The sequence below is a fragment of the Anguilla anguilla genome, chromosome 7 (assembly GCF_013347855.1).
Source record: "Anguilla anguilla isolate fAngAng1 chromosome 7, fAngAng1.pri, whole genome shotgun sequence".
Classification (NCBI taxonomy): domain Eukaryota; kingdom Metazoa; phylum Chordata; class Actinopteri; order Anguilliformes; family Anguillidae; genus Anguilla; species Anguilla anguilla.
In genome coordinates this window covers 53,295,270-53,321,040 of record NC_049207.1, presented here as the reverse complement: position 1 = coordinate 53,321,040, position 25,771 = coordinate 53,295,270, and the positions used below count along the sequence as shown (strand labels likewise).

Below are 25,771 nucleotides of genomic sequence, written 5' to 3'. Positions count from 1 at the left end.
AAAGTATCTATGTGTCCAATAGTAGTTGAGTTTAACACTGAACATATTAGTGTGTATGCCTGTGATATTGGTTGATGTGTCTATATGGTTCTTGATTCATGTTTCAGCTCAAAGGATAAAGACTTAACTTGCCTGTAATGCGCAGAAAGTAATTTCTGCATCAGAGCCAACAGCATATTATATCTGGTACAATTTACTTATTGTCTGTTTCAAACTATAGATCCTGTGATGCGTAACCTGTTATACTTCTCAAGTTATGGTCTCATATATTCAGGACGCTGCTGAACTATGAAAATATCACTATCTAGTGGTCGGATTTGTAGTGACAATGTTTATACAGTCTATGATTCAGAGCCGTTGCTGAACTATGACAATATTACCATCTAGTGGTCGGACCATTTTTACTTTACTGTTTACTGTCTATGGGTCGGACTTGTAGTGTTTCACTTGTCATCTTGTCATATGGTACAACATACTGTATGATAAAAATATTATCCATGTCTAGGACTACAATCCAAAATCAATGGAAAAAATAATATCAAGTTCAGTACATTCTAGTTGTCTATTAGCTTTGTGATTCACTAAACAATCACATCTGCTGTCATGGAATGATGTGGCATTGTGAAAACTTGCACTCGGTGGAAAATGAATTCCCTGCATTTCATGCAGAATTATTATTATTATTTTTTTGATAATGTTGCCTGTCAGCATTTCATAAACTGATCGTAATGTAAATAGTGCAATGTTTTGCCAGTGTAGTTCAAGCATGTACCAGGGGCGGAAGGCTAGAAGTCCATTCTGTGAAAAATACACGCCCAGAGGACACGGATGGTGAGGGAGCAGCGTTGCTGCCCTTGGTTACACCATAACACAGCCATTTTAGGCAAACTTCAGCCATAACTGACATTCAGCCAGTGAGTGACGTGATGGAAATGACATAACGGAAAGGCTAAACAGTATGAGGAATATCTTTCCAACATTACCTCGAACAGAAGTTCTTCAGGCGGCACTAGTCTGACCTATTTGCAGGGGCGTGTCTAAAGGGGTGGCACGGGGTGGCACCGCTCCCCCCTGAAATATGATTGGCCCCCTCTGGTGCCCCACCAATGCCATTGGGCTAGAGTACTGTCAATTTGACAATGCCCAACGCCATTGGATCAGAGCGCTGTCAATCGCTGCCTGATTCATGTAATACCACCTGTATTAGGGCACAGGGAACTGCACAAGAGCCTGAAAATTGTGCCCAATGTTTTCTAAGCCAATTTTCAACGCTGTATTTATTTATGATAGAATTTTCTGATGCCCCCCCCCCCCCCCCAGATGGTTCTTGGTCCCCCCTGTGCCACCTCATTAAAAAAATTCTGGAATCGCCCCTACCTATTTGTATGTGCCCTTGATGTTATTTGTGTATACTGTATATGTATATGTGGCCCCAAGATCTAGGACAGGGATACTCAAATTTTAGCCCTTGAGGCGAGTAATACTGCTGTTTGCATTCTTCCACTGTAACCAGGGACTGATTTAGACCTGGGGCAAGTGATTGGAATCTCTGACCAAGCCGTGACATCAATCAATCAACAAACAATCAGGTAGAAGAAAAAAAAAAAAAAAAGAAAATAAAACAACAATACTCCTTTTTGTGAGGGTCAGAATTTGAGTATATGTGGTGTATAGTTTCTTCGATTGATAGTAGAATACTTCACAATTTCCCCTCACCAGCTGCTTTTCCATAAAATGCCATAAACACGGGAATCCAAGAGTTTAAGTTTGTATTCTGTTCCTACCATAACTGCCTCTGCTTTTTCCTGTTTTACTTTTCTTCTGGTATTTGCAACAGCTCACAAGTTTATGAGCTGCATACCTAGCAAGATAACTCACTATTGGCTGTAAGAAGTGGCAGTAGCATGGCTTTCCTGAAAAAACATCAATAAAATGTTATGTTATATTGTAAAAAGTTGTGTAAGTCGCTCTGGATAAGAGCGTCTGCTAAATGCCTGTAATGAACTGACAAGGCCACCGTTGGCTCATGGTCTGTTTCTGGTATTCTCACACTTGGTCCCATTAATCCAGTATTCTATGAACCCATCTCATGTTAGAACATTGCTACTCGTCGTGCCCCAGTAAACGTCATCCAGCCACACCCCAGTCGGTTATACAGTAAGGATCTGGAATATTTTCTCCGGTTGGTAGTGTGAGTTTATGAAGATAATTTGCCCGATATGCTGCTTTGCGTGGTCAAACAGCTGTCTTTCCAACATTCTGTTGCCAAAATCTGAATGCAAGGGGGTCTATTAATCAGTCTTAAGCATACTTTAATAGCCATGAAAGTATCTGCTAGCTAGACAAATTGTGGTTTGGGTGATCAGGGAAAAGGATGTTGTTGATGAAAATGTATATATAACAAGCATATGTATATAAATAAGGAGTAATGTTGGTGCACTGTCCACACATGACCTAAGTCAGTCATATTAGTGTTGCTAAGAGAGCCTTCTTTCACAGTTCTGATGCTGTAATTATTTCCATAATTGTTATGAGCCCAGCACAAAGGGAGACATCCTGGGGGCAATAACAGGTCTTTCCAGCTATGTGTGGACTCAGGAGCCTAGTTCACATCCCATGACTAGAGTACCCCCCCCCCCCCTCCTCTCTCTCTATCTCTCTCTATCTCACAGAGTGAAAGAGTGCCCAGTAAAGGACTGACACAGCAAGGAGGAGATGGGCAGAATGACAGCTTTGCAGATTAAATGGTAATTCTGTTTCTTCAAGAGCAGAGGAGGAGAAGTCCCAGGCATACAGTACACCATTAGAGAGGGAGGGAGAGCCCACCACAGTGTATAGGAGTTGTGCTCTCTACACTGGTAATCAGCTAGTAACTGGTAACGTGGTGCTGGCGAGGGTGTCCCTGCTTCACGGTGGAGCTGTAGGATTCAGGATACATCTACTGAAATGGGAGGGCAGAGTCCATAGAGAAGCTCAGGTGAGTAAAGAATGAGTAAAGAGAGCTTTTTTTATGAGTAAATTGAGAGCAAGGACAGCTTTTTCTTTTGTCTTCTGGAGCTTCAACACAGAACAGGAACAGTCTATGAGGCTGTTCCTTTATTTGAACAGGAACTTGATACAGGAACTGGTGTGTTACCATTGCATAGTGGGCAAAAAACAGTCACAGATGAACCAAAGTGGATTGAATAGCACGAGGCTGGATGCTACTGTTGTAAATATTGAGCTGGTATATTGTTTATAGAGACTGTTGAAAAACCAAGCTTCTGCACGGCTTCAAAGTAAGTTTAACAAAATAAAAATTACAAGTATGATATGTGTGTGTGCCTACAAGTAGGAGTGTTCCAGTTACATGCAAATTTTATAGCTTTCAAGTCATATTCAACATGTGCAAATGTCTCTGAACTTTCAGGTTCTCTGTGTGTGTGTCTGTATGTGAGAGTGCATGTGTGTGTGTGTGTGTAGGTGTGTGTGTGTGTAGAAGGATAATAATGTGTACTGCTGGGGCATTTACACTTTATTTTTCCCTTAAGGCAAAGCTGACCAACCTTAGTCCTGGAAGCCACAACGTTCGCTGGTTTAGTTTTTTCACCTTAAAATCAACAACCAAGTCAAGAAGTCAGGTGAGACTAGTGAATAGTGGAAACGGTTGCTGTAAATCGATACATTACATGGTCAGTGACAACAAAAACTAGTGCAATTCTTAGGAACCAGGGTTTTGAAATAATGAAATTATTTGTTTTGAACAATGCAAATAATAACAATGCTTACTTTCAAGTAAGTTGAAAGTTTAAGGAAATGTATTTTTAAATAATAATAATAAGGTTTTTGGTCCGCACACTTGTGTCTTGTGTGTGGTAAAGGTCTTTTTTAATTGCCGTTTTGTTACAGAGATGAGTCTGGACAGCGATCTCATGTCGGAGGTGCAGTTTGAATGCTCCATATGCCTGGACGTCTTCTCCAACCCGGTGTCCCTCCCGTGCGGCCACAGCTTCTGCCAGGCCTGCATAGGGGGGTACTGGGACAGCACCGACCTCTGCCTGTGTCCCCTCTGCAAGGAGTCTTTCCAGGAAAGGCCGAAGCTTCGAATCAACCGGAGCCTTTCCGAATTCGCCGAGTTTTTCAAGAAGAAGAAGAAGAAGGGCGGGGCGAGCGGGCCCGAGCAGCCGTGCGCCAAGCCGGGGCAGGTGGCCTGCGACGTCTGCACGGGTCCCAGGCTCCGGGCCGCGCGCTCCTGCCTGGTGTGCCTGGCGTCGTACTGCGAGGGGCACCTGGCGGCTCACAGCGCCCGCTTCTCCAAGCACCTGCTGGTGGACCCCCTGCCCAACCTGGAGGACCGGATGTGCCCCAAGCACCAGAGGCCCCTGGACCTGTTCTGCAAGAGCGAGCGGACGTGCGTCTGCGTGCAGTGCGCCAAGCCCGACCACAGGGGGCACACTGTCGTCTCCGTGGAGGACGCGGTCCAAGAGTTTAAGGTGAGCCGCCTAGCACCTTTGTGGAAAATGTTGTTTTTCCGTACCGCACTGTGCTGCACACAGGTATTAGTACAATAGGTCAGTAGGACGGAGTGTAGCACAGTGGGTAAGGAACTGGGCTTATAACCAAAAGGTCGCAGGTTCGATTCCCAGGTAAGGACACTGCCGTTGTACCCTTGAGCAAGGTACTTAACCTGCATTGCTTCAGTATATATCCAGCTGTATAAATGGATACAATGTAAGATGCTATGTAAAAAAAAAAAAAGTTGTGTAAGTCGCTCTGGATAAGAGCGTCTGCTAAATGCCTGTAATGTAATGTCAGTCAGTTTATAGCTCTCTTAAAAATGACTTCTTATTTTACAAATTTACATGTCTGGTCCAGAGAAACAAATTCCAAATCACTATGTGAGGTATTCAAATATAATTGCTGAATCACCATGTTAAGGTGCCTAAAGGCAGTAACCAAATCATTGTGTGAGATACTGTAGGCAGAGACAATCCCAGAATCATCTGAATGGGAACTATTCTGGAGTGATGACATTCCCTGGTTTGTCCATAGACTCTGCTGAGGAAATCTGTGACAGAGGTGCATCATATGATCCATGAGAGAGTGAGGAAAGTGGAGGAGATTGGGCAGTCTGTTGAGCTCAGTAAAGTGAGTACTAACTCAAGTCTTAAAATGCAATGACTTAGTTTTGTCAACTTTAAGTCACCAGTTAATAAACTGCATCAGGCATTGACATCACAAGGCTTTACTTATTCAGCAACATGCAATAAACACACCTGTATGTATAAGTAAAGAAAACATTTTGCGTTACTTTCAGCACAGACTGTGTTTTTAGAAAAGTGACTTTGTAAAACATGCACAAATTGTATATTTGTAAAACAAACGTAGGGTGTTTGACACTAAAATGCGTTGACCCTAACAAAAAAGTGGTAGCATAAAGAGTGTGGTGAGTGCAGTGGGTCCTAACACACCCTTTTTTTGAGGGTGCAGTTTTTTGAGACTGATGAGAGTTCCCTGACCGCCAGGCGAGTGTGGAGAGAGAGGCCGCCGCCGGCGCGCAGGTCATCGGCGAGCTGATGAGCTCCGTCGCCGCCGTCCGGTCGCGGCTGACCGAGGCGATCGAGGAGCAGCAGAGGGCCGCGTGCAGACGCGCCGAGGGCCTCGTCGGCGATCTGAATCGCGAAATCTGCGACCTGAAGAGCAGGAACGCTGACCTGGATCAGCTCCTACACACCAAGGACTGCATCCACTTCCTGCAGGCGAGCATGCGCTGCTACTAAGAGCACTGCACAGGCAGGCTGCAGTGCGTTCGCACACGCTAACGGCTAGCCTCTTTTCCCGTTGTAGGGTTTCTCGTCGCTGAGCGCCCTGCCACACATGAAGGACTGGTCAGACATCGCTGTCCACGCTGATCTGTGTGTGGACACCACAAGGACAGCCATGTCACAAATTGAGAAAACGCTTAAAAAATTACTGCAGAACTTGTCTGAAAGTGGTAAGTACTGTGTGATATTCAACATTCAATATTCCGTTCAGATATATATTCTCATGCAAAATGATGCTGTCATAAACACTGAATTTGTTAACCTTCTCTCAAGTGCTAAACTTGAATACATCCTTTTGATTTTATGATATGATTTTGTGTACGTTTGTTTCACATCTTCCTATCTTGGTTTCCTGCCTTACAGAGCTGAGAAAAGTACAGCAGAGCGCAGGTAAGTATCTAGTAGGCCACGCCTACTCTTCCACACCTGTCCTTACTCTGACATCGGCATCGTTTTGATGGCTTGCTGTTCTACTCGCTCCGCAGTTGACGTCACTCTGGATCCGAAAACGGCGAACCGCTGGCTGATTGTGTCCGAGGACGGGAAGCAGGTGAGAGAGGGGGACGGGGAACAGGACGTCCCAGACGGCCCGGAGAGGTTCAGCGACTGCGCCTGCGTGCTGGGGAAAGAAGGCTTCTCCTCCGGGAGGCGCTACTGGGAGGTGCAGGTGGGGGACAAGACGGACTGGGACCTGGGCGTGGCGAGCCAGTCCGCCAACAGGAAGGGGGACATCGAGGTGAGCCCGGAGGAAGGCTACTGGACCATGTGCCTCAGAGACGGGACGGAGTACAGCGCCTGCGCCAACCGCTCCTTCACCCTGGCCCCGCCGGCGAGGCTGCGGACCGTGGGCGTGTATGTGGACTACGAGGCGGGCCAGATCTCCTTCTACAACGTGGACGCCAGGTCCCACGTGTACACTTTCCACGGGACCTTCAGCGGAACGCTCTACCCCTTTCTCAGCCCCTATCTGAGTGACAGGGCACGCAACTCCACCCCGCTGGTCATCTCCCCGATTGGGATTGAGATCGGTACCGCTGACTGATAAGAGTGTGGCATGGAGGGGGGCATGGAAATGAAGTGGTGGAGCATGTTTTAAGAAGTTTTGGTATGAAAATGGCATATACCAAACAATTTTGAGGGCTCCGTGTTCGAGAACTTAAGTCTGAATTTACATTGCTTTGCAATGGTTCTACTGCATTCATTGGAAATATATATATACCATAGCTACTTCCATATTAATATAATAAAATGGGATAAAACAAAGACTCATTATAAAGATATTATAAATGTGTTATAACTGCTAGGGTGTTTGGGTTAATGCATATGTATTTTAGGGCATTCTGTTTTGGACCGCAAAAATGTCAAAGGAGAGAATGGAAATTTATGCGTTGTACCTGCTACAGATGATTTATTGTGGCTGGTGGCCCTTGCGGCAAAGGTAATTGCGCTTGCTTTTCAACGTCTGGGAAAAGCAGGTTTTAACTTAAACCTTCCAGCACCTGTTACTGTTGCTATAGTTCTACATGTTATTTCAATTGTTTCCGACTGCTGCACAAGATATTTATATAATTAATAAACCCACCTTAAAAAAATAACAAAAAACTGACTTCTTATGCTTTTTTCAGACTTTTGTGATTTTAAAACAACTTTACTCTGATTGAGAAAATGAGAGGGTTGGTACCCAGGCAGGTCATGGAGAGGGCTTCAAATTTGGAGATAATATATCACTAATGCTGATAGGTTAGCAACAACAGAAAACATGGCACCTGTGTCCTCAAAGAGAAAACCAGGCCTTCCCTAAAAACCCTTCAAAGAGGAAACAGTTTCATGCATCCGATAATGTTCAGAGCTGATAGCGTGTCTCAGCGGCGATACTGGCAGGCGAGAAATGCCAGCTCTCCCACTCACACAGCTACTGCACTGTTCTTTCAGCACACAACAGAGTTTTGTAACAAGAAGCTTTATTGGCAAACATAGCAATGCACGAGCCACAATATCAAATATATATGTATATATAAATATTTTAATCTTTAAATAAATGTAAATCTCTCAATGTTCTGACGTAAATAAGATCCAAAGTATATAGTCCATGAGACAGCAACATTGACAGGTTTCACTGGCTTATTGATGCAACAAAAAATGCAGCAATTACTTCAGCAGCACGTTGGAACACCTGCCACTCAGCTTAATAAGTTCAGCTTTCAATGCCTAAGCAATTTCTTAAAGACACTGTTCAATCCACATTACAGAAGCACCGTATTGACCTCACAATATACATGGCTTCAGGAGGGTCCCTGATTCTGGGCCTGGAATGCTGTAGTCACGCCCTCTCACTGTCCTCTGTAGAGGGCGAATAGTTACTCTCATTCTGTAAAGGGCGCGGTCAGTGGGTCGCAGGGGGCAATGAGGCTCTACAGACCCTACCACCCTCCAGGATGAGGACTGAGGAACAGCTGCAGTTTGAATGTACCCCAAAACTGTACACGAGTCAGCACATGGATCTTGCCTCATACACACACACACACACACACACACACACAAGCGTGCACACACACACAGACAAGCACGCACGCGCACGTGCACAAACGCACGCACGCACGCACACAAGCGTGCACATACACACCCTCAAGGCCAGGCAGTCCTGCTGGTCTTGGAAACGGCAGTGGACACGCTGGATGCTGGTCTTGCTCTGTGCACACTGGAGGCACTGGAAAGCCTGCTGCTCTTACCTGTGAAACGCAAAGAGACACAGCCTAACATTTGTTTACATGTAGATTTTTTCCCCCTTGTTTTTCTGCTAAAAAACCAGAGGGTCTTCTCCATGGGTTAATTTTGGAAAACCCAAGTCAGAATCCTTTCACACACAGAGGAGATGATCTGATACAGCTTCGAAAGTGCGCCCAGTGCATTGTGGGTAGAGGGGAACGTACCTGCTGAGCTCCTGCTGGAGGGGGAGCGCTCGGATTTGGAAGGGGAAGCAGCTCCCAGGTACCTGGTCTGGCGCTGGTAGTCGGACAGCTGCTCGGACCTCTTCATGCCAGGGGTGGCCTTGGCCGTCTCCAGCCTCTTCAGGAAAGCCTGGAAGAAACCGCTTGTGTCATAAAAAACGCAGCCCGGTTGTACGGTTTATTTCACAATATGAACGCAGTAACAGACACGTGGACCACAATCGCATGGCTTTTCCACATTAAGGCTTTCTCTATGGCGCTATGCAAACGCGCGAGCGAAAGATTAGAAACGTCCAGGCCCTTTGTTTTATTTTGCATTTACTGCCTCACATGGCTGCCACAGGTGTTCTACACTTATCATGCTCAATGGCAGGTTTATTTAAACAGATATATCGGTTCTGGGGTTAGGGACTGCCACAGGCAGCTTGCAAACTAACAGGCTGAATGTGTTATATTACTCAGTAGGGGGTGTGTCTGACAGGGTTGGCAGAGCAACAAGGGCGCCCCCTGCTGGCTTCCGAACTCATCGCAATACCGCAACATTTGGGAACTACAAGTATTTTTAAAAGGGTAGGGTACATCAAAATGACTGAATTCCATATTAATTTAAATCACGTGAAAAACATATTTGTCAATATTAGCATATTTAAAAAAAAAATTTTGTTAAAAAACTCGGGTCCGGTCTATGACTGGCGGCTGGACGGCCTCACCATGTTCTCGCGCTCGATGCGCTGCTGCTCGCGCTGCCTGTTGAGGGCGCTGTGGCACGGCCGCACCGGCGGGCTGCCGGGCTTCTTCGTGGCGCCGCTCTTGGGCCGGGGGCTGCGGCGGGTGAGCTCCCGCAGGAGCCGCTGGTTCTCCCGGTCGATGCGCACCACGTCGTCGTTGCTGAACGAGTAGTTCTTACGCGGCCTCCTTCCGGAACTCTCTATCACCAGCTCACTCTCCAGCCGCTTGTTCACTTTCATAAAAGCTTCAGGGGAGGACAGAATGCGGGTCAGTGCGACTGGGATTGTACCACATGCACACTTACAGTACAGCAGTGATAAAATAGCCTTTTATGTGTCTCCACACAGCATATGGATATTGTGAATATACAAAGAAAAGGAATGCAGTGAAAAATGCAGGATCCATATCTTATGCAGAATGTGCAATGCACAAATGATTTTATAACAGCGAGTCACACACACTTCTGCTTCTAAAAGTACAATGCTGCTCACTTAAATGTAAAGCCATCAGCTACAAGCATTGTCACTTTCCAGTAACATTGTACCAAAAAAACACTGCTGCATAGCTGGGTGGAGATCAGGGATGGGTAATTAGGGAATGCCACAGTGGAAAGTGAGAGCCTGTTATGTCATACTTGTTGTTATGTAACCATTAGGCCTATTTTAACAGGAAGGAATTCCAGTTAGAAGATCAAATCATTGACAGTGAACCCCAAAACCTACAGTTCTTCCTGTGATCTGAGTACTAACTGAGAAGCTTTTCACACAGGTTATGGCTTCTTACCCAATGTAAAACTGATGGAAGGACTCAGTTTAAAGTTCACTCTCCAAAAAATTAACTTACCTGTCATGAGATAGGATGTTGTAGGGCTTCCAAGTAGACATGAAATCAAAGGTATTTAGTAACGTGAGGGAGTGTACAGTTGTGTCACAGACAGCGACCTACAACGTCATAATTAAAAACTCGCAGTCCCGATCGCTCATTCTATTGCCTCACACGACTCGTGGCCCGCGCCCCGCCTCTCTTTTCTCACCTTCTGAGATAGAGCCCACGTCATCTGCGGCAAGTCCGCCGAGAACATTCTGCTGCCTGACGATCACTCGCTCCCTCTCGCCGTCCTTTCTCAGTGCGAGCTCAAAGGACTGGACGGGGCTTATGTCCGGGGTGGACAGCGGGGTCACATCCGTCACCGTGTCCTCCGATTCCTCCGGAGGGAGCCTGAGCTTTTCTCTGCGCGCGAGCGCGCCCAGTTTGGCTCGGTACGGAGGGGAGCACGCAGGGATCCGCTGGGGAGATGCCTCGGAAGCGGAGCTGTCCTCTGTGCTGCTATATGAACTGTCCGATTTAGACGAGGAAACGGGGCTGTGTTTTCCGCTCCTAAACTTCCCGCTGGACTTCTTCGATAGGCAGTGGGTTGCAGCTTTACTCTTGGTTGGTTTCTGATCCGACTCCTCTTCGGTGTCTTCTTCGCTCCTTTTGTAACCGTCTTCGTCGTCATCCTCATGGTTGTCCTTCCCGTTCTCCTCAGCCGAAAGGCCGGTGGGGATTTTGGCGGTGATCTGAAAATGGGTGCTGGGATTCTTGTCCAGCTCGCCGTCTGCTTCAGATTTCTCTTCAAAAGAAAGGAGTGAAGAGGCGCTTGATGGTCGGCTACGGTTCTCGTCCACGGAGCCGTTACCCTTGTCTTCTTTCGGCAGAGGGGAGTTTCCCTCTCCTGACACTGCAGGCTCCATCTGCTCGTGGCCTTCGGAGTTCCCACCACTGACAGCCGTGCTATCTCCCCTGTCTTCTTTTCCGTGTTCCTCACAATCACTGTCAAAGAAAGAATGATCTACTTCTCCTTCAAGCTCCTTAGGGCTATACATCTCCGCCAGACTATTTTTCCACCCCGAGAAAGCTGCAAAGCGAAATGACAATTGTCAAGTTAAAATTTCAAAACACCTTTTTGCTAAAATATTATTATTAATAAAAATAATAATCATAATAAAATTATTTAGCTAGTGATAGACATGCTGACGTTAAATATCGTAACTATCTAACGTTATCTAACCACCTAAGGACACTATGGTGGCAATGGATAAACATTTGTTGGCTAATATTAAAACATCTTAGGCTGAGAGCCTTAGCCAGCAACGCCTACGCACTAATCAGAGAATATGTAAGAACACAGCACGCAACCACGGGGGACGTCACGAAAACACCAAGGGCTTTATGTAATACAGCTAACGTTTGCTGGCTAACGTTAGATACAAAAAGGAATGGGCGTCAGTTTAAAGGAAATCCAATAAACTTGAGTTAACCACCTAGCTAACCTAAGCAAATAATTGAACCTCCAGATTGATAAAGTTGGGCAATTAGTCAAACGTCACTAAGGTTTAATGTCGCTAAACACAGCCTGTGTTTGATCAGATCAAATCAAATCAAAACTACAGCTCCGCATGGACAACGACGCACTGTTTCAGTTTATCACGCGTACAGGTTAGGATTAGACTTAAATTTGCTCCTACTTGTAGTAGCGGTACGATCACCACACCTCGGTTTCTCAACGAATTGCCTGCATATTGTTGGCTAGCTAATCCATTTAGCTAGCATAGCTCGTATTATCCCGTTAGTCTCGGTTCAGTACCGTTAGCTAGGTAGTTGCAACCGTAGCTACTGTATCGTTTGCTATTTTGTAGCGTGACGATGGTTTGACTACTGTTAACACCTAGTAAAACACCAAACACCCACACATTTAGCACTAAAGTTACGTTGCCTTTCATGCTTCAGACACAAGGTAGTGTAAAACTAACATTACGTTGCACAAGACAACCTTATTAGACTAGCGACATCTAATAAGACCATCTGTGAATCTTACCAGGCAGGCGTTCACCAGTGTCTAAGCCGAATACCCTGCCAGACAGCTGACCTTAGCACGTTAACTTCAAGCTAACTACGGATTCAGACATTTGACTTTTACTTTTAGTGATACTGAAACAGCACACGAATGTGCACAAATTGTTATCTATACAAATATTTAGATCAGACAGATAGGTATTCAAGTTACCAAAGACAAGCCTACTACTTAGCTTAATAAAAATATATGCGGAAAAACTACTGTAACTAGGCAACGTCACTTCCGGACACCCACGCGACCAGCTACAAAATACCACTCGCAGACTTTCCAGCAGATGGGGGTATAACCATATTAATCATAGCCTTGGTTATTTGTTTTTTATTTTCGTTTCGGTGGAGTTATATTTTTTATATTTTTCCAAGCATTTTCTTCTAACCAACGATTGCATCCTATTCTATCTAGTTTCTATTCCTGTATTTTCAGTAACGAATTCTCATTTTATATTTAATTGGATGCCTGCTATAGCGGTGATTACTATTGTATTCACGTTCATTTTTGGTTCGCTCGAAATACTATGCTCATCGTCCGTCAATTTTCACTCCTAACCGGCACACATCACGCCAATGCATCATTACATTAGTTCCTTCTGAATGTTAGAATCGATTTTAAGGTAAAGTTACTTAAATCATTGATCAAGTACAAAATGTATAGCTGACCTTTTTGTAAGACACCAGCACCAACGCTTCCTTAAATCTGCTTTCTTGATGTTCCAAATGGACATTGCACGAAAAGTGGGAGTCTTCATTTTGTTTTAATGCATCTACACTGTGGAATGTCCGAACAGATCAGAGCGATGCATCAGAGTAGTCATCCCTAAATTTTAATAAGAAAGTCCGAACACATGGTTTATAATGATTGCTTTTAATTTCCTCCTAATAATAATAATTGTTGTTGTTATCTATGTAGCTTCAAAACAAACAGTTTTGCAAAGTTTAGCTGTAAAATAAACCAATAATGTTGGTTTTATTCGATTCATTTCAAGGACTGTCCCAGTCAGGCACACATTTCATTCATTGAAAAAGCAGGTATGGGTTCGCTACCTTGCCAACACAGCTGGTTACGGTAACAGGGTTCATTCGGAGTGGTTCAGAAATTCGGACGTGAGTTTGCTGAGTATCTATCGTCGCAAAGTTAGTAAACATACAACTAACGACGTTAATTGACAAGATGCACTTATCTATATAGTGGTCTTGACAGTAACCCCTGATGTGAATTGTGCGGTTTCTCTTCGCGGCGATTGCACAACACTTTCGCTTGCGCACAGATTTCTTCCCTTTCGGAATGATTGCGATTGAGAAATGGAGAAGAAGCACATGATCGGAGGAACAACAGAGGTCTTAACCGCGAGTGCGCTTGATTCGTTATGTTTTTAATTGGAGAAAACGGTGGTGTGAACCGCATACCGAAAGATACAATGAATTGAAAAAGACAATCTGGTAAGCTAACGGACTGGCTAGCGTCCTGTTATTATTATCAGCTGTCTGCTGATAATAAGAAAGCTAGCTAGGTAATTTCCGTTTGTTCAGTTGCCGAGATTTAGGCGCTGCAGACCTAGACATCGGAATAATGCGGTTTGTAAGTTAGCTAGCATGCCACATGCTTTGATCAGCAATTTCAGTAGTTAGCTTGCTGCAGCCAAGTAGCTAGATAGCTCGCAGTAACTGTAACAATGACATTATTTTTGCACGGTCGTCAATTTCACCACACGTCGCTGTCGACGTGTTCTTAGAAAACTACCTAGCTAGTTTGCTAGCTAATGGGACATTGCATTGTTCTGAGTGGAGATCAGTGAAAGGCAAGAAGGGTAAAGTCTGTCTAGTCGGTATTGAGGAAATGTCAATCCCAGCAGAATGCATCTTGATGGCAGCAGGACTCAGAGCATCACCGTCAATGTCCCCATGTCTAGCGCCGTTTCCAACCGGTCTTCATCTTGGTTTTTACACGCCGTCACCATCGGAATAGCAGCCGCGGTACTCTTCCAGTTTGGGAATGGGGAATTCACAGTAACATCCTTTTTTCTCAAGCTTTTTATCTACGTGTCATTCCCATTGCTCTGTTTTTCATTGGGAAGCGTTGGGCTCTTGGTGAAGAAAAGCCCCCCAAAAAGCAGCAGATTTGACACTTTGAAGATGAGGTCAACGCACTTGTCGGACTTATTAAATAAGCTGATGGTAAGTACGGAAGTCAGCTGCCAGTTAGCTCCTTTCGATTATCGCTGGAATCGCAGCTTTATTTTCCTGCAAGTTATCATAAAAGTATTGTACAGATGCACGCTTTATTTTTGTTCCTTTCGCCAAATTAGACATAGACTAATGCCATATTTTCTCGTGTATATTGCATGTTAAACTGAGTTGAACCTGTTATAAAAATCCATTGATTTCGTGGTTTATTTATTTGAGACTCGAATGGTTAAATAGAGCTGAAGCAAAACGTTTATCACAAATTCAAGAGTAATCTGTGTTTATTCATAATGCAACTTCCTCTTAGGTAGAAAGAAGTTATCGTAGTTGACAGTTGTGTTTTTTCTAACTGGGACTCGAGGAAGACCACCTTGCTATTCTATGATAAACAAGCAGAACATGGACTCGTTCCTCGAACGCAGCCGATGCACGTCACCTTTCGTTTGTCGGAACTCGTTACAGTTATCAATTCTGTCATGTGCACATCATAGCAGGTGAAGCGCATATTGATGTGCTGGATTATGGTTCTTAATGTGTGTATAAGGCAATAAGGCCAGTGTGAATTCAGTGTTATATATTACCCCACCACCAATCTAGCCTAGCTAATGTTCCCCAGACACAAGACATCTGATCAAGCGTACTGCAAAAATGTAGCAAGTAGAAAACCATTCAGGGTGAACTTTCTGTTCGATAGAGCATTCATAACCTTATGTGTGTTGAATGAACCCTGAGATTCGGCCAGTGACTTCTTCCTTTCAGTTACAGACCTCCCACAGGTCTGAAGAGAGCGTTACCTTCAGCAGTGTAAGAGGTGTTGGGCTTTAATGCGCAGGTTTTTAGCAGGCAGGTTTCTGGTCCCATGCCTGCTGTGTACCTGCCTGTTTCCTGTGTATGGCCTCACGCTGGTCAGAGTTGAGAAGAAGATAACTGCTTCTGCTCCTGGGCTCCTCCAGTGAGTCGAGTTGACTGCTCAGCGGGTGCTATGTTGCAGCCTCAGATGCTCATCCATGCAGCCTTGGTCTTGACCACAGGTGTTAAACTCCAGTACTGTGGACTTTCTGTTGTTTGGAAACTTTCTTTATACACTTAACTGTTTATTTAGGGTGAAAACACTGATTCACTCTTAAGCCTGTTTATTTGATGATCAGCCTTGTAGCCATGACGTGTAGCTGTTTTTTGTCGGTTTGGAGGGCTAAAGGTGGGCTGTGGGGCTTGAAGGGAGTTTGTGATTCTGTGATGATTTAGGCACCGTGACTTTGGTGTTTGCAATTTGTGTTGTGTTGCTGTCTATGATTTTTCACCTGTCCTTAATGCTGTAACCTGTGAATTTATGTTTCTGAAATTAATTTATGAATTGTTGATTCTGTGATGGTCCAAGCACAGACACTTTGGTATTTATAATTTGTATGATTTGTGTTTGCTTTTAATGCTGTAACCTACCTACTGCCCAGGGACACCAGGGAAATGAGCTTTTAGCTAAATCTGGTGCAACATATTTACTGTGTAGTGTCCCTGTCAAATAAGTGCATTTAAAAAAAAAAAGAGCTAGTCCCCACTTTCACATTTCTTAGGTGACACTTGCGCTGTTATTTTCTTCTCTTCCTGTCACTGGGGGAGCGTGACGTGTCCCCCTCAGCGAGGTGTGGGTTGTTCTCCCCTGCAGGGCCGGTATCCAGGCTCGCCGCCAGAGTCCCTGTCTGTCAGAAGAGTGCTGGTGTCTCACAACGTGGACAAAGCCCTCAAAGAAGGTGAGTCTCCCCTCTGGAGCGGGGATTTCGCCATTTACTTTCCTCAACGCACTTCTTCGGCGGGGGGGGGGGGGGGGGGGGGGGGGGTCGATCGAACACCCTGACTGGAGCACCGCGGCGTCTGCAGGTTTCGTTTCAAACGGTGGCCAAGGCGGGGGGGTTGGACAGGACGCCGGTGGACTCCTTTGCCAACCAGTGACCTAATTTAATCACCCAAGTGCTGAAATGCATCACCAAGGAGTAGGCACTGCAGCCCTGGTAGACACTGGTTCTTTCTGTGGCCAAAACTCTTAATCAGATTACATTGCCTATATCATTCACACTGTGCAATTACCTACAGTTTGGCTTGAGATTTTAATGTCACTCAGAAACAGCCATTTGAGATGATTGGACAACATATCCTGTCATTTGGTTGCTGTGGGGGGATGTTAATATTGAGGTTGTGACTGAACATTAAGCTCTCTGTGGAAGACTGCTCATATTTTTTTTGTCGAGTTTCCCATAACAACAGGGCACTGGGGGATTTCAGTTTTATAACAGCGGGGGTGCTTCTACACAGTCACTCAAGCGTGGCGCATTATTGAAAAACAAATAAAAAAGAGTCTTATCCGCGAGCACACGGCGCTGTCGCCTGAACCCGCGGTTGTGTGCTCACGCGGCGCTAATGGTCTGGAGAATTTCTGAGGCGCAAAGTCGGGATGAGGCGTCCGCGGGAGCTGGGGTGTGAATTTTAGCGGTCTTTTTTATTTTATTTATTTATTTTATTTTTTTTTTTTACCGCGAGAGCTTGGTGCGGATAAGTGATTGCTGTTCTCTGAGTGGCAGGTAGGCTCCTATTGCTCTGAAGAAACGCTGCTCCATTTTCTCCAGTCTCTTACGCCGGGCACCCACCGCACGCGTCGCGTAAGCGTCGCGTAAACAGCAGGGCGAAGCAGCACGACGCGACGCGTAGGGTGTCTCCACTGGTTCCGTTTGTGTCGCGCAAAGGCTTGCGTAAAAGCTATATATTCCCAGTAGCTCTCGCAGTCTGCAGTGGGCTTACATCGTGTATTTCACGTTTGTTCAGGACTTTTGATTATGGGTTAAGTGAATACTTGGTGAGAGACCTTTTTCATTCTGTTAATTTGGTAATATTTCTTAATATTTTTTAGCCTGCATAACAATCTAACAACGGTATTAATTTATTTGCTTGGTTAACAAGCGTGCCAACTTTGTGAAGAATATGTAATGATCATAATAATAATAATAATAATAATAATCCATAATCAACCATTGGGAATTCCCGTGTCGTCTTGTTATTCACGTCAAAACATTTATATGATCATATTTAGTAAAATCAGTTCATCGTCAAAAAGATAACAGTTTAAACTTGAAGGGATATGAACACCACAACGTCATGAACACCGGAAGCTTTGAAGTACAAGTGCAAAAAAGGCTTGCTTACAACTTCATTTATAAAATAGGTGCATTTTCATCGGCAAGACCACTAAATAATCTGATTTTTTTAAAGCTCTGTGGATTATCTGATTTTTATTAACAAGCCCTTTTTGAAAGCACGGCGAACGAAGACATCGGAGAAGTCAAATAGGCTGAGCAATGGTTGGTTAAAAACTACCTTCCAACATTCGAGCTAACAAACCGCTGCTCGGTGCATTCACTTCTACGTCATTCAATAGGCTACGATTATCTGTGGTGTATTTTCAAATTTACCCCACCCCCTCCGCAAAATAAGACAGCGAAACTAAGTTTGCCTTTTCCCCAGGTTCCAGTTATTTATTTATTTATTTTTACAAAACGAAAAGGCTTGTATTTTTTTTTTTTTTTGCTGCTTATAAAATATCTGGGAGGTAACTAGGGACACACCCCCAGTAATATAAGGATGAAATATAAATCAGAGCATGTATACCTAGCATTTTAGAGCATATTTCTGTGTATAAACAGGCCACCGTGACGCGCGACAAGCCGAAAAAATAGAACTGAAGCGAAAAACTACGCTTCAGTTCGCTTGTGTCGCGCGAGCTTCGCAGCCGGTACGCGACGCGTTCGCATCTGGTGGAGACGACGTCGCCCGCTGCCATTGTAATAACAGTACTTCAACTACGCTTCAGTTACGCGCGTAATACGCGCGTAGTGCGCTCGCGGCCGATACGCGTGCGGTGGGTGCCCGGCTTTAGCGATGTCAGCTGTGACAGTGTTGTGAAATAGAGGGCTCGATTCAGTCAACATTCATCAACAATATTTACTTTAAAATAAATGCAAATGTTATTCTTTTTTACACAAACATGCACAAGTTTGGCTAATTCTGGTGTTGACTGAACTTGTCAGGTAAAAAAACGAAAATTAAGACTTGCCTTATTTGGTAGGGAAATTCAGTGCCAAATCTTATTGAATCTAGGCTCAATTTGAACACAGTATGAGCACAAAATAAGCTGGCACAAAATCGACTTTTGGCCACGATATTTGAGTGGGGCTTTGTTTAGGACTCATCTTGAGCAGTTAACCAATGGTAATTAAGATCTCATTAGCAGGATCTCATAAGAATGTTCAGGCATGTTTTTTTGGCAACTACTTTTACGGTGGCTTGCAATTGTTGGCCTCTTTTGTGTGCTTCTTAATTTGTTTTTCCTCACCCTTCTTTATGTGAAACACTGTTGATTTTCCCACATTGTGTTCTTTAGCAGTAGTGCCAAGGCATGCTTCTTTGTCTCATTTTGATAGCATTTCTTTTTTTTAATCACTGGAAAGTGTGACTCATTTCATTTTAATGTTGGCCTTTTGGCATCGGTGATATAAAGAGGTAAGTCACTGATAAGGTGTAATTACAATTTCATTGCGGTTTGGTACAAATTCTCAGTTCATATTTCCGATTTGCTAACGCAATTTGTGAACGGTGTGTTTTTTTGTTGAATTATATTGCATATATATGCTATAAATTGCAGAGATTTGGTAGGAAGAGAGGGAGAAGTGTGTCTGAATTTGACGCAGAGATGCAGGGCTTAGATGGGCAGGTGTTTTATGGTAATGACCTGTCAGGCATCTGTACAGACGGCTCAGTGGGGGTCTGAGGGGCCCTGTCGACACAGCGTGGGCACTCCCTGGGGTCTGCCTGTCACAGTGCATTTCGAAGATGTGGAAGAGTGACATCTCCACTGACTCTGCTTTGTGTGTTTATGTGGAAGCAAGGCAGAAGGGCGTGGCCTCTGTGGAGGTCATGCTGGCTTTTTCCCTCTTCCTGATTGGGCGCAGTTCATTACAGCACGGACCAATGACTGCTTGTATAGAGCACAGCACCTGCTGTCAGCCATCGAATGGTGTAAAATCATTCTTCTCTTTCTCTTCTCTTCCGTTTTCTCCACGCAGAAGTCTTTCTTAAAATGTGTAACTTTGCAGACCCCTGCATTTAGAACAAGTCTTTTATTTTGCCAGGTAAGTTTTCTAAAGATTTCCGGTTGGCAAAAGAGAGGCAGGTCTTGTATTTTGGTGGAATTTAAGCTGTGGTGTAAAATTGTGCTTTTGAGATAAATCTAATTGCATATGGTAAACTCACCTTGATCCCACTTGCTGACAGTCTGTAGTAGAGCCTGGACTTGTAAAGCCTTGTAAAAGACGAACACAAGCTGGCTGAGCTATTGAGACTTTTCAGTGCAGTTGGAACCATTTTGACAAGCCATCCCTTTCCCTGTCTGCATCACAGATGTGACCTTGTCCCTCACTTGAGATATGGTTTTAAATGCTGGGCTGATCAGCATAATAATAGGCTCTGCGTTTTAGAGAACACAGATAAAAGCAGTCTTTATTTCAGTTAAATCAGCTCAGAAAACAATAGACTTTGGTTTAATTGAAATGTCGGTGCTTGCATGCGACAGTTCCTCCACAGGCTCCAGATTGACCAATAAAAATGCAGTGTTAGACTAATGGCTGCTGGGTGCTGGGTAGGTGATTCTGTACATCTCATGAATGCCTGATAGGGTATGCTTAATTAAGAAAACCCATTGAGGTGAAAAAGTGCAATGTCTGTGTTTCCAGTGCAACAGATTTTGCTAGCTTCCTCAATAGTCCAGAATGCAATAGAATGGCTTCATGGGGAATTGTGGTGTGGCCCTCTATCTCCAACTTAGCTTTTAGCTAACGCTGTCACTAAGGGGGTGGCTAAAGTTGTTCTGGGTAATGTAGGAAAATAACGAACTGGAGCTGACTCAGAAGAAGCCTGACAGGGTAGCAACTGAAAAATTGGAATTGGCCATAAAGTAAAATATATTACAAGTATCATATAATATAAACCCTGGAATGAACTTCACATTGTGCTACACATTTTCTAACAATATAAATGTTTTAGCCTGGATTTTTCCTTTAATAAGGAGTGAAATATGAAGAAGCTACAGTATGTAGTTACTGTAAATGGGAGTTGGGGGGCTTTTGAGGAACTCTTGATTGTGTCGATTTTCTGTAGCAAAAGTTGTCCTTTTGGTACTGTGGGTTTTGAGTTAATAACTAAAACAGTGTTGTTGGGAGGAAGCCATGTTTTTCTTGTAAATTTTCATTAATCTCCATTACTTTCCCCTCCCCTGTGTTGGATTGTTGTGTATTTTGGGAAGAAAGTAGGTAGTTGGTTATCTTAATGAGCCAATTTACGGGCGTTGACCCCGTCTGTGTCTTCCACACTATGGACTTGTTTATGTGTTGTTTACTGTTTGTTTTGGAGCTCAGACATATGTGACTGCTCACTACACTCAAGCTGATAATTGGGCTGTTTTGGATCTTGACTTCATTCTCCACACACAAGTAACAGTGGGCTTTTTGTCAGCCTTCAGCAGTGTAGCAGAGAATCTATGTCAATAAGAACATCTCTGTAGGCTTACTTACACTGGCTGACTTTCAAGTTTCCACAAATTAAAAAACTTATTTCACTTTTTTGTCCACCTGGGGTCTATAGAGTGTGATGAGTTTGCCAGTTGTTTTCCGGTAGAAAAATGTTTGGCTAATTAGACTTTTTTTTTCTTCTGCTCTGCTTTTATGTAACTAATTAATTATTTTTTATTCGGCAGTCAATGGAATTATTGAAGATTTCCTGATGAAATAAGCGATTTTCTGTCCGTTCGGAGATAATGGTGCGCAACGCTTTCGATTGAGGCCGGTTTCGGTCCTCACTTGCCGTGTAGAAAACCGTTCTGGGTGTGTGTGTGTGTGTGTGTGTAAAGTTCAGGGCCTGAGGGAAGCAGAGTGCTGAGGATCAGCTGATGCAGTGATGTCATCACCGCCGTCCGCCAGGCAGGGAACACATACCGGCATTATTTTCCTGATCCGAACATGGCTCCGCACGATGCACAGCGGGGTTACAGCGCATGCACACCGAGTATGACATGAGAACGGCATGGGGAAAGGCTTTGAAGAGCACGGGCCCCCCCCCCCGCCCCCCCCACTCCCCGGTGGGAGCCGCAGGCTACAGTCCCATGCTGACTCATCCACACCCCCCCCACCCGCACCCCTACACCCCCCATACCCTTACACGTCAGTCTTACCACAGCCTCTGGGTTTTCTCCCAAAACCCTGTGGACGTTCTTGTCTGAAAAGCACCCCAGGGGTCAGCGTGCGAAATTAATGTGAAAGCACAATTGTGTGACCTTCCTCACCCGCCATGAGAAAATGCCAAATTAAACGAAGGTCTCCCTGTCAAGTCTAAAATAAGATGAAATTTTTAATTTCCTCGTGTGGCTCCCCCTGCAGCTGCCTGCCTAACATATTGCAGCTGCACCCCTCCAGATATGAATGCATAATCGGTTTACCCACTGAGGTAATGTCATTATTTAGATTTTATTTTTTTCCTTCCGTGTTTATCTCCCTGTTCCACAGGGGTCATCGGAAAGGTCCACATTAGTTTGGAGTTTAGCGGCGAGGGAGTTTCTGTAGTGCGCTGACACGCCGTTAATTGGATTGTGGGTCCCAGACACATCACACGGACTGATAACTGAAATCTGGCCTGTGATTTGGCGTTTCCCTTTACATTTGACATTTGATTGGCCGTCTGAGGTCAGCTGCCGCTTGGCTCGTTTGCTTCGTCATTGTGCACTGCTGCAGCTCCTCAGTGAAGCTACTGTGATGTCATACATATTGGAACACACAGGAGCGGAGTTGCAAAGAAGGACGATTGGTGGAGTTCCGTGCTCAGTATTCTTCTCCCATGGTGCACCGTTCTTTAATAATGTATTGAAAATGCACTTTCTCCATGTAATATTTACTATCACACAGCCAAGCGTTATCAATGTTTTCTCTTGAAATTCCACCGATTTCCATTCAATACAAAGTTGTTTTTTTTTTTTTTTGTATTTCTTCAAGCGATTAGCTTGAATGTAGTCTGAATCACAGCCTGTTATGGATCTATGTTCCTATGATTCTGGCTGGAACCTGTTGCCGTTTCCTGCGTATCTAAGGAGTACAAAGTGTTCTTGTCGTAAGACTGAAGATGTGTTCGTGGGTGATGGAGAAATGTGAGGTCCTAGCATGCAGTCGATGTGTGTGAAACCAGCGGTCACGTCCCAGTGTGCGTGTCCACCTTCGTTTCCCCACCGCGGTGACCAGCGAAACGGGCTCAGACGCTGGCTCTCGAAAGGATGTAACATGACTCATAGCTCGGGTTCAGCCTCTCATTCCCTGTATTAATTAATTCCAAACACCCCAGGCCCCGAGCCCCCCCCCCCCCCTTGAGGGACATAGCTGTGCAGAAAGTGAGCCGTACGGGGGAAAGGGGGCTGTAATGAGTTGGCAGAGCTGTGGGTGGAGGATGCCTGTCTGTGTCTGAATTAGTTCCCCTTGCACCGCGGAAGCACTGCTCCCGGGCGCTGTACAAATTGCCATGGCCGAGACTGGGGGGGAACGGCCGTTTCTACACCGGGCATGAGTCATCGTCGCGACGATGAAGGCAGCTCTAAGGAGCAGAATCTCAGGAGAAGACGGTGCTGAGCAACAATGTGAACGTGGACCTTCCTCCTCACACCGTAATGCAGGGCCGTGATGCAATTTATTAAAGCTCATCAGGTCTATTTTAAGTTTGGGGTGGGGGGGCAGACCAATGACATGACAGAGTGTCTCTGCTGGAGCTGTTCGTCTGGAAGCTTTTTCCTGGACCCCAGGCCTTCTGTCACCTGGCAACCCTTCTTGACATTTGATTGAAACTTTCGCCAGGGAAGCGTTCACACCACTTATCCAGTGCTGTGGCAGTGACAGGCGTTTCATCGTCTGGTGAGAGGCCAGGGAGAAATGCTGGAAGGAATATTTACAGCAGCTTCAGTGCATTTCATATCCAGAGTACATTTATTTTCGTTATTTTTATGAAGGCAATAAACTGTATCTGATCCATTTCCTGTTCAACTTCATTTTCTTTGTCATGTAGCTATATGTACATGCCATTACAAATCACATCTCATGCACATAATATTGTGAATGTATCGCATCACTCTGCTGAAATAACTGCAAATAGCTGTTCTAGCCTGATTGGACAGAAGACATATTGCCTAGCAACAGTGGTTCTGATTGGCTCAGAGTTCTGAACATTCTACTGACATGCACAAATAGCACGCACATTTGTTTTCACAAGTTTATAAAGTAAAAGTGTACTGCTTCTCAGCAAACCCATTCATAAAGCCAGTATCACCCCTTGATAATTTGTAAATATGCACCTACATACATCAATAAAAAATGACAGTTGGCATGGATTATAGCTATATATTCAAATAGAAATGTTAGCGCAGTTTTTGAGCAATTTCAGATTTGGCATTGGCACAGACTACAGCTGATTGATTGAACTGAACAATTATAGCTAATGAATCAAGTGATACTTTGAGTTGTTAATACACTGGAGGAGTGCTATGAAGGAGGCTACATTCTTATTTTAAAGAGCTTGGCCTGGCCTGGCCTCTGCAGATCTTCTGAGGGCGCTGCTGTGGTTAATTATTCTGCATTCATTAAAAACCGGGCATCCTAACTGTGGGCCCCTTTTTAGGCCCAATTACCGCTCGGCTGCAGCGCTTCTCTGTGCACTTGGGTAATTTATCAGACCGTGATGCGAAAGCAAGCTGAAAGCCGGCACGTAATTGGCCTTCATTTCACCTCCTTCTCCGACTTTAACAGAAGGCCTAATGCGAGAGTAAGGATGGTGTGTGAAGGAGAAACAAGGAGATGGAAATGGAGACATGATATTGGAGGTGAATCGCTGTGATATGGCTTTCTGAGAGGAAATTATGTTTGCACCGTGGGAGGTCACCTCTTCCAAAGTGTGACTTGAGGGCGTGAAATCAAATGAGGGTGTGATTCCTGCAGCCAGGGGCACATACAGTGGGCATGGCAACCACTACCCAGCTCAACACGCTGTCTTCTGTATGAATAACTCACAGGGTTTTAATCCCGGTCATGTTTACGTATGTTCTGCTGATGTCCTTCATCTTGTCCCCCCTCTCCATCTCTTTCTCTCTCTTTCTCTTTCTCTCTTGCTCTCTCCCCCCCTCTCCCCCTCTCTCTCTCCCTCTCTGTCGCCCTGTCTCTCCCCCCTCCCTCTCACCCTCTCTCTCTCATTCTCTCCCCCTCTCCCCCCCCCCCCCCCTCAGTATTTGACTACAGCTACAGGGACTATGTCCGTCCCTGGTACATGCCCCTGAGCCGGGACGAAGGCCAGCTGTACCAGATGCTGTCTGAGGACTTCTGGGAGATGGTCAGGCAGCTGAGGAGCCGCCTGGCTGCCGTGGACGTGGTTAATGTAGTCTGCAACGACATCGTCAAGACTCTGCACACGCACTTCTGCAACCTCAAAGCTGCCAACACCAGGTTTGAGCCAGCATGGGTGGGGGGCGGGCGGGTTGGGGGGTGGTTAATGTAGTCTGTAACGACATCGTCAAGACCCTGCACACGCACTTCTGCAACCTCAAGGCTGCCAATGCCAGGTTTGAGCCAGCATGGGTGGGGTGGGGTGAGGGGTGGGTGGGTGGGTTGTTTTAACACAGCAGATGTCTGGTTAGGAGATAACAGGTGGTCCTCCATCAACATCAGTTTTTAAAGCCACCCAGAGAAATGATTTCCATGGAAGGTGCTGAGTCAGTGTGGTTCTGCCTAGTTTTACAGTGTACGTGTATTTATTTTGTAAATGGGCTGTTATAATTCGTAAGCAAAGGTGACATAAATCTGGCCATCCATTTCAAACCCTGTAATGCTGAATCCAGAAGCTCTTAACACTCGTGTTCTTGTAATTGAGTATTATATGCAGAATAATTCAATTAGCCTGATCATTTTTGCGAGTTCATTTCCTGGTGAAAAAGGATTTGTGTGTGTGTGTGTGTGTGTATGTGCGCGTTTGTTTTTCAAATGAAAATATTTTAATTTCACATTACTGTTTTTGGCATTCTGCACACATTTCTATCGCTGAAGTGAAAATGCATACAGCACTTTGGCAGCTGAGCAGAATTATGGGTAGAGCTCCAAA

General features: G+C 44.9%; 3 protein-coding genes across 9 annotated transcripts in view; 2 read left to right on the top strand and 1 right to left on the bottom strand.

The window, feature by feature from the left end:
• Positions 1–2,802: 2,802 nt before the first annotated feature.
• On the top strand, positions 2,803–7,399 carry LOC118231405 (E3 ubiquitin-protein ligase TRIM39-like). 2 transcript variants are annotated; one of them, XM_035425171.1, is made up of 8 exons: positions 2,803–2,977; positions 3,531–3,620; positions 3,889–4,472; positions 5,032–5,127; positions 5,505–5,738; positions 5,827–5,974; positions 6,168–6,194; positions 6,290–7,399. In XM_035425171.1, the coding sequence occupies exons 3-8, from the start codon at positions 3,891–3,893 to the stop codon at positions 6,844–6,846; spliced, it is 1,644 nt and encodes a 547-aa protein (XP_035281062.1). In that variant the 5' UTR covers positions 2,803–2,977; positions 3,531–3,620; positions 3,889–3,890; the 3' UTR covers positions 6,847–7,399. The 2 variants fall into 2 exon arrangements, with proteins under 2 accessions (XP_035281062.1, XP_035281060.1); XM_035425169.1 differs by lacking the exon at positions 2,803–2,977 and adding an exon at positions 3,160–3,278.
• A 346-nt stretch (positions 7,400–7,745) lies between these two features.
• cfap97 (cilia and flagella associated protein 97) lies at positions 7,746–13,168 on the bottom strand. Of its 4 annotated transcripts, none has more exons than XM_035425807.1 (5): positions 13,034–13,168; positions 10,515–11,378; positions 9,463–9,725; positions 8,735–8,882; positions 7,746–8,533 (listed from the first exon to the last, which is right to left on the bottom strand). In XM_035425807.1, exons 2-5 carry the CDS (start codon positions 11,344–11,346, stop codon positions 8,430–8,432), a joined length of 1,347 nt encoding a protein of 448 aa, XP_035281698.1. In that variant the 5' UTR covers positions 11,347–11,378; positions 13,034–13,168; the 3' UTR covers positions 7,746–8,429. The 4 variants fall into 4 exon arrangements, with proteins under 4 accessions (XP_035281698.1, XP_035281697.1, XP_035281699.1 ...); XM_035425806.1 differs by lacking the exon at positions 13,034–13,168 and adding an exon at positions 12,339–12,609; XM_035425808.1 differs by lacking the exon at positions 13,034–13,168 and adding an exon at positions 11,989–12,273.
• A 410-nt stretch (positions 13,169–13,578) lies between these two features.
• snx25 (sorting nexin 25) overlaps positions 13,579–25,771 on the top strand; it is a 38,858-nt gene continuing 26,665 nt past the window's right edge. The window contains exons 1-4 of one of the 3 annotated variants that reach the window (XM_035425803.1): positions 13,594–13,813; positions 14,449–14,548; positions 16,221–16,305; positions 24,903–25,119. In XM_035425803.1, coding sequence (XP_035281694.1) covers positions 14,507–14,548; positions 16,221–16,305; positions 24,903–25,119 — 344 coding nt within the window. In that variant the 5' untranslated portion in view covers positions 13,594–13,813; positions 14,449–14,506. Of the gene's footprint in view, positions 14,549–16,220; positions 16,306–24,902; positions 25,120–25,771 lie in introns of all 3 variants that reach the window. The other 2 variants (XM_035425802.1, XM_035425805.1) reach the window with 2 other exon arrangements.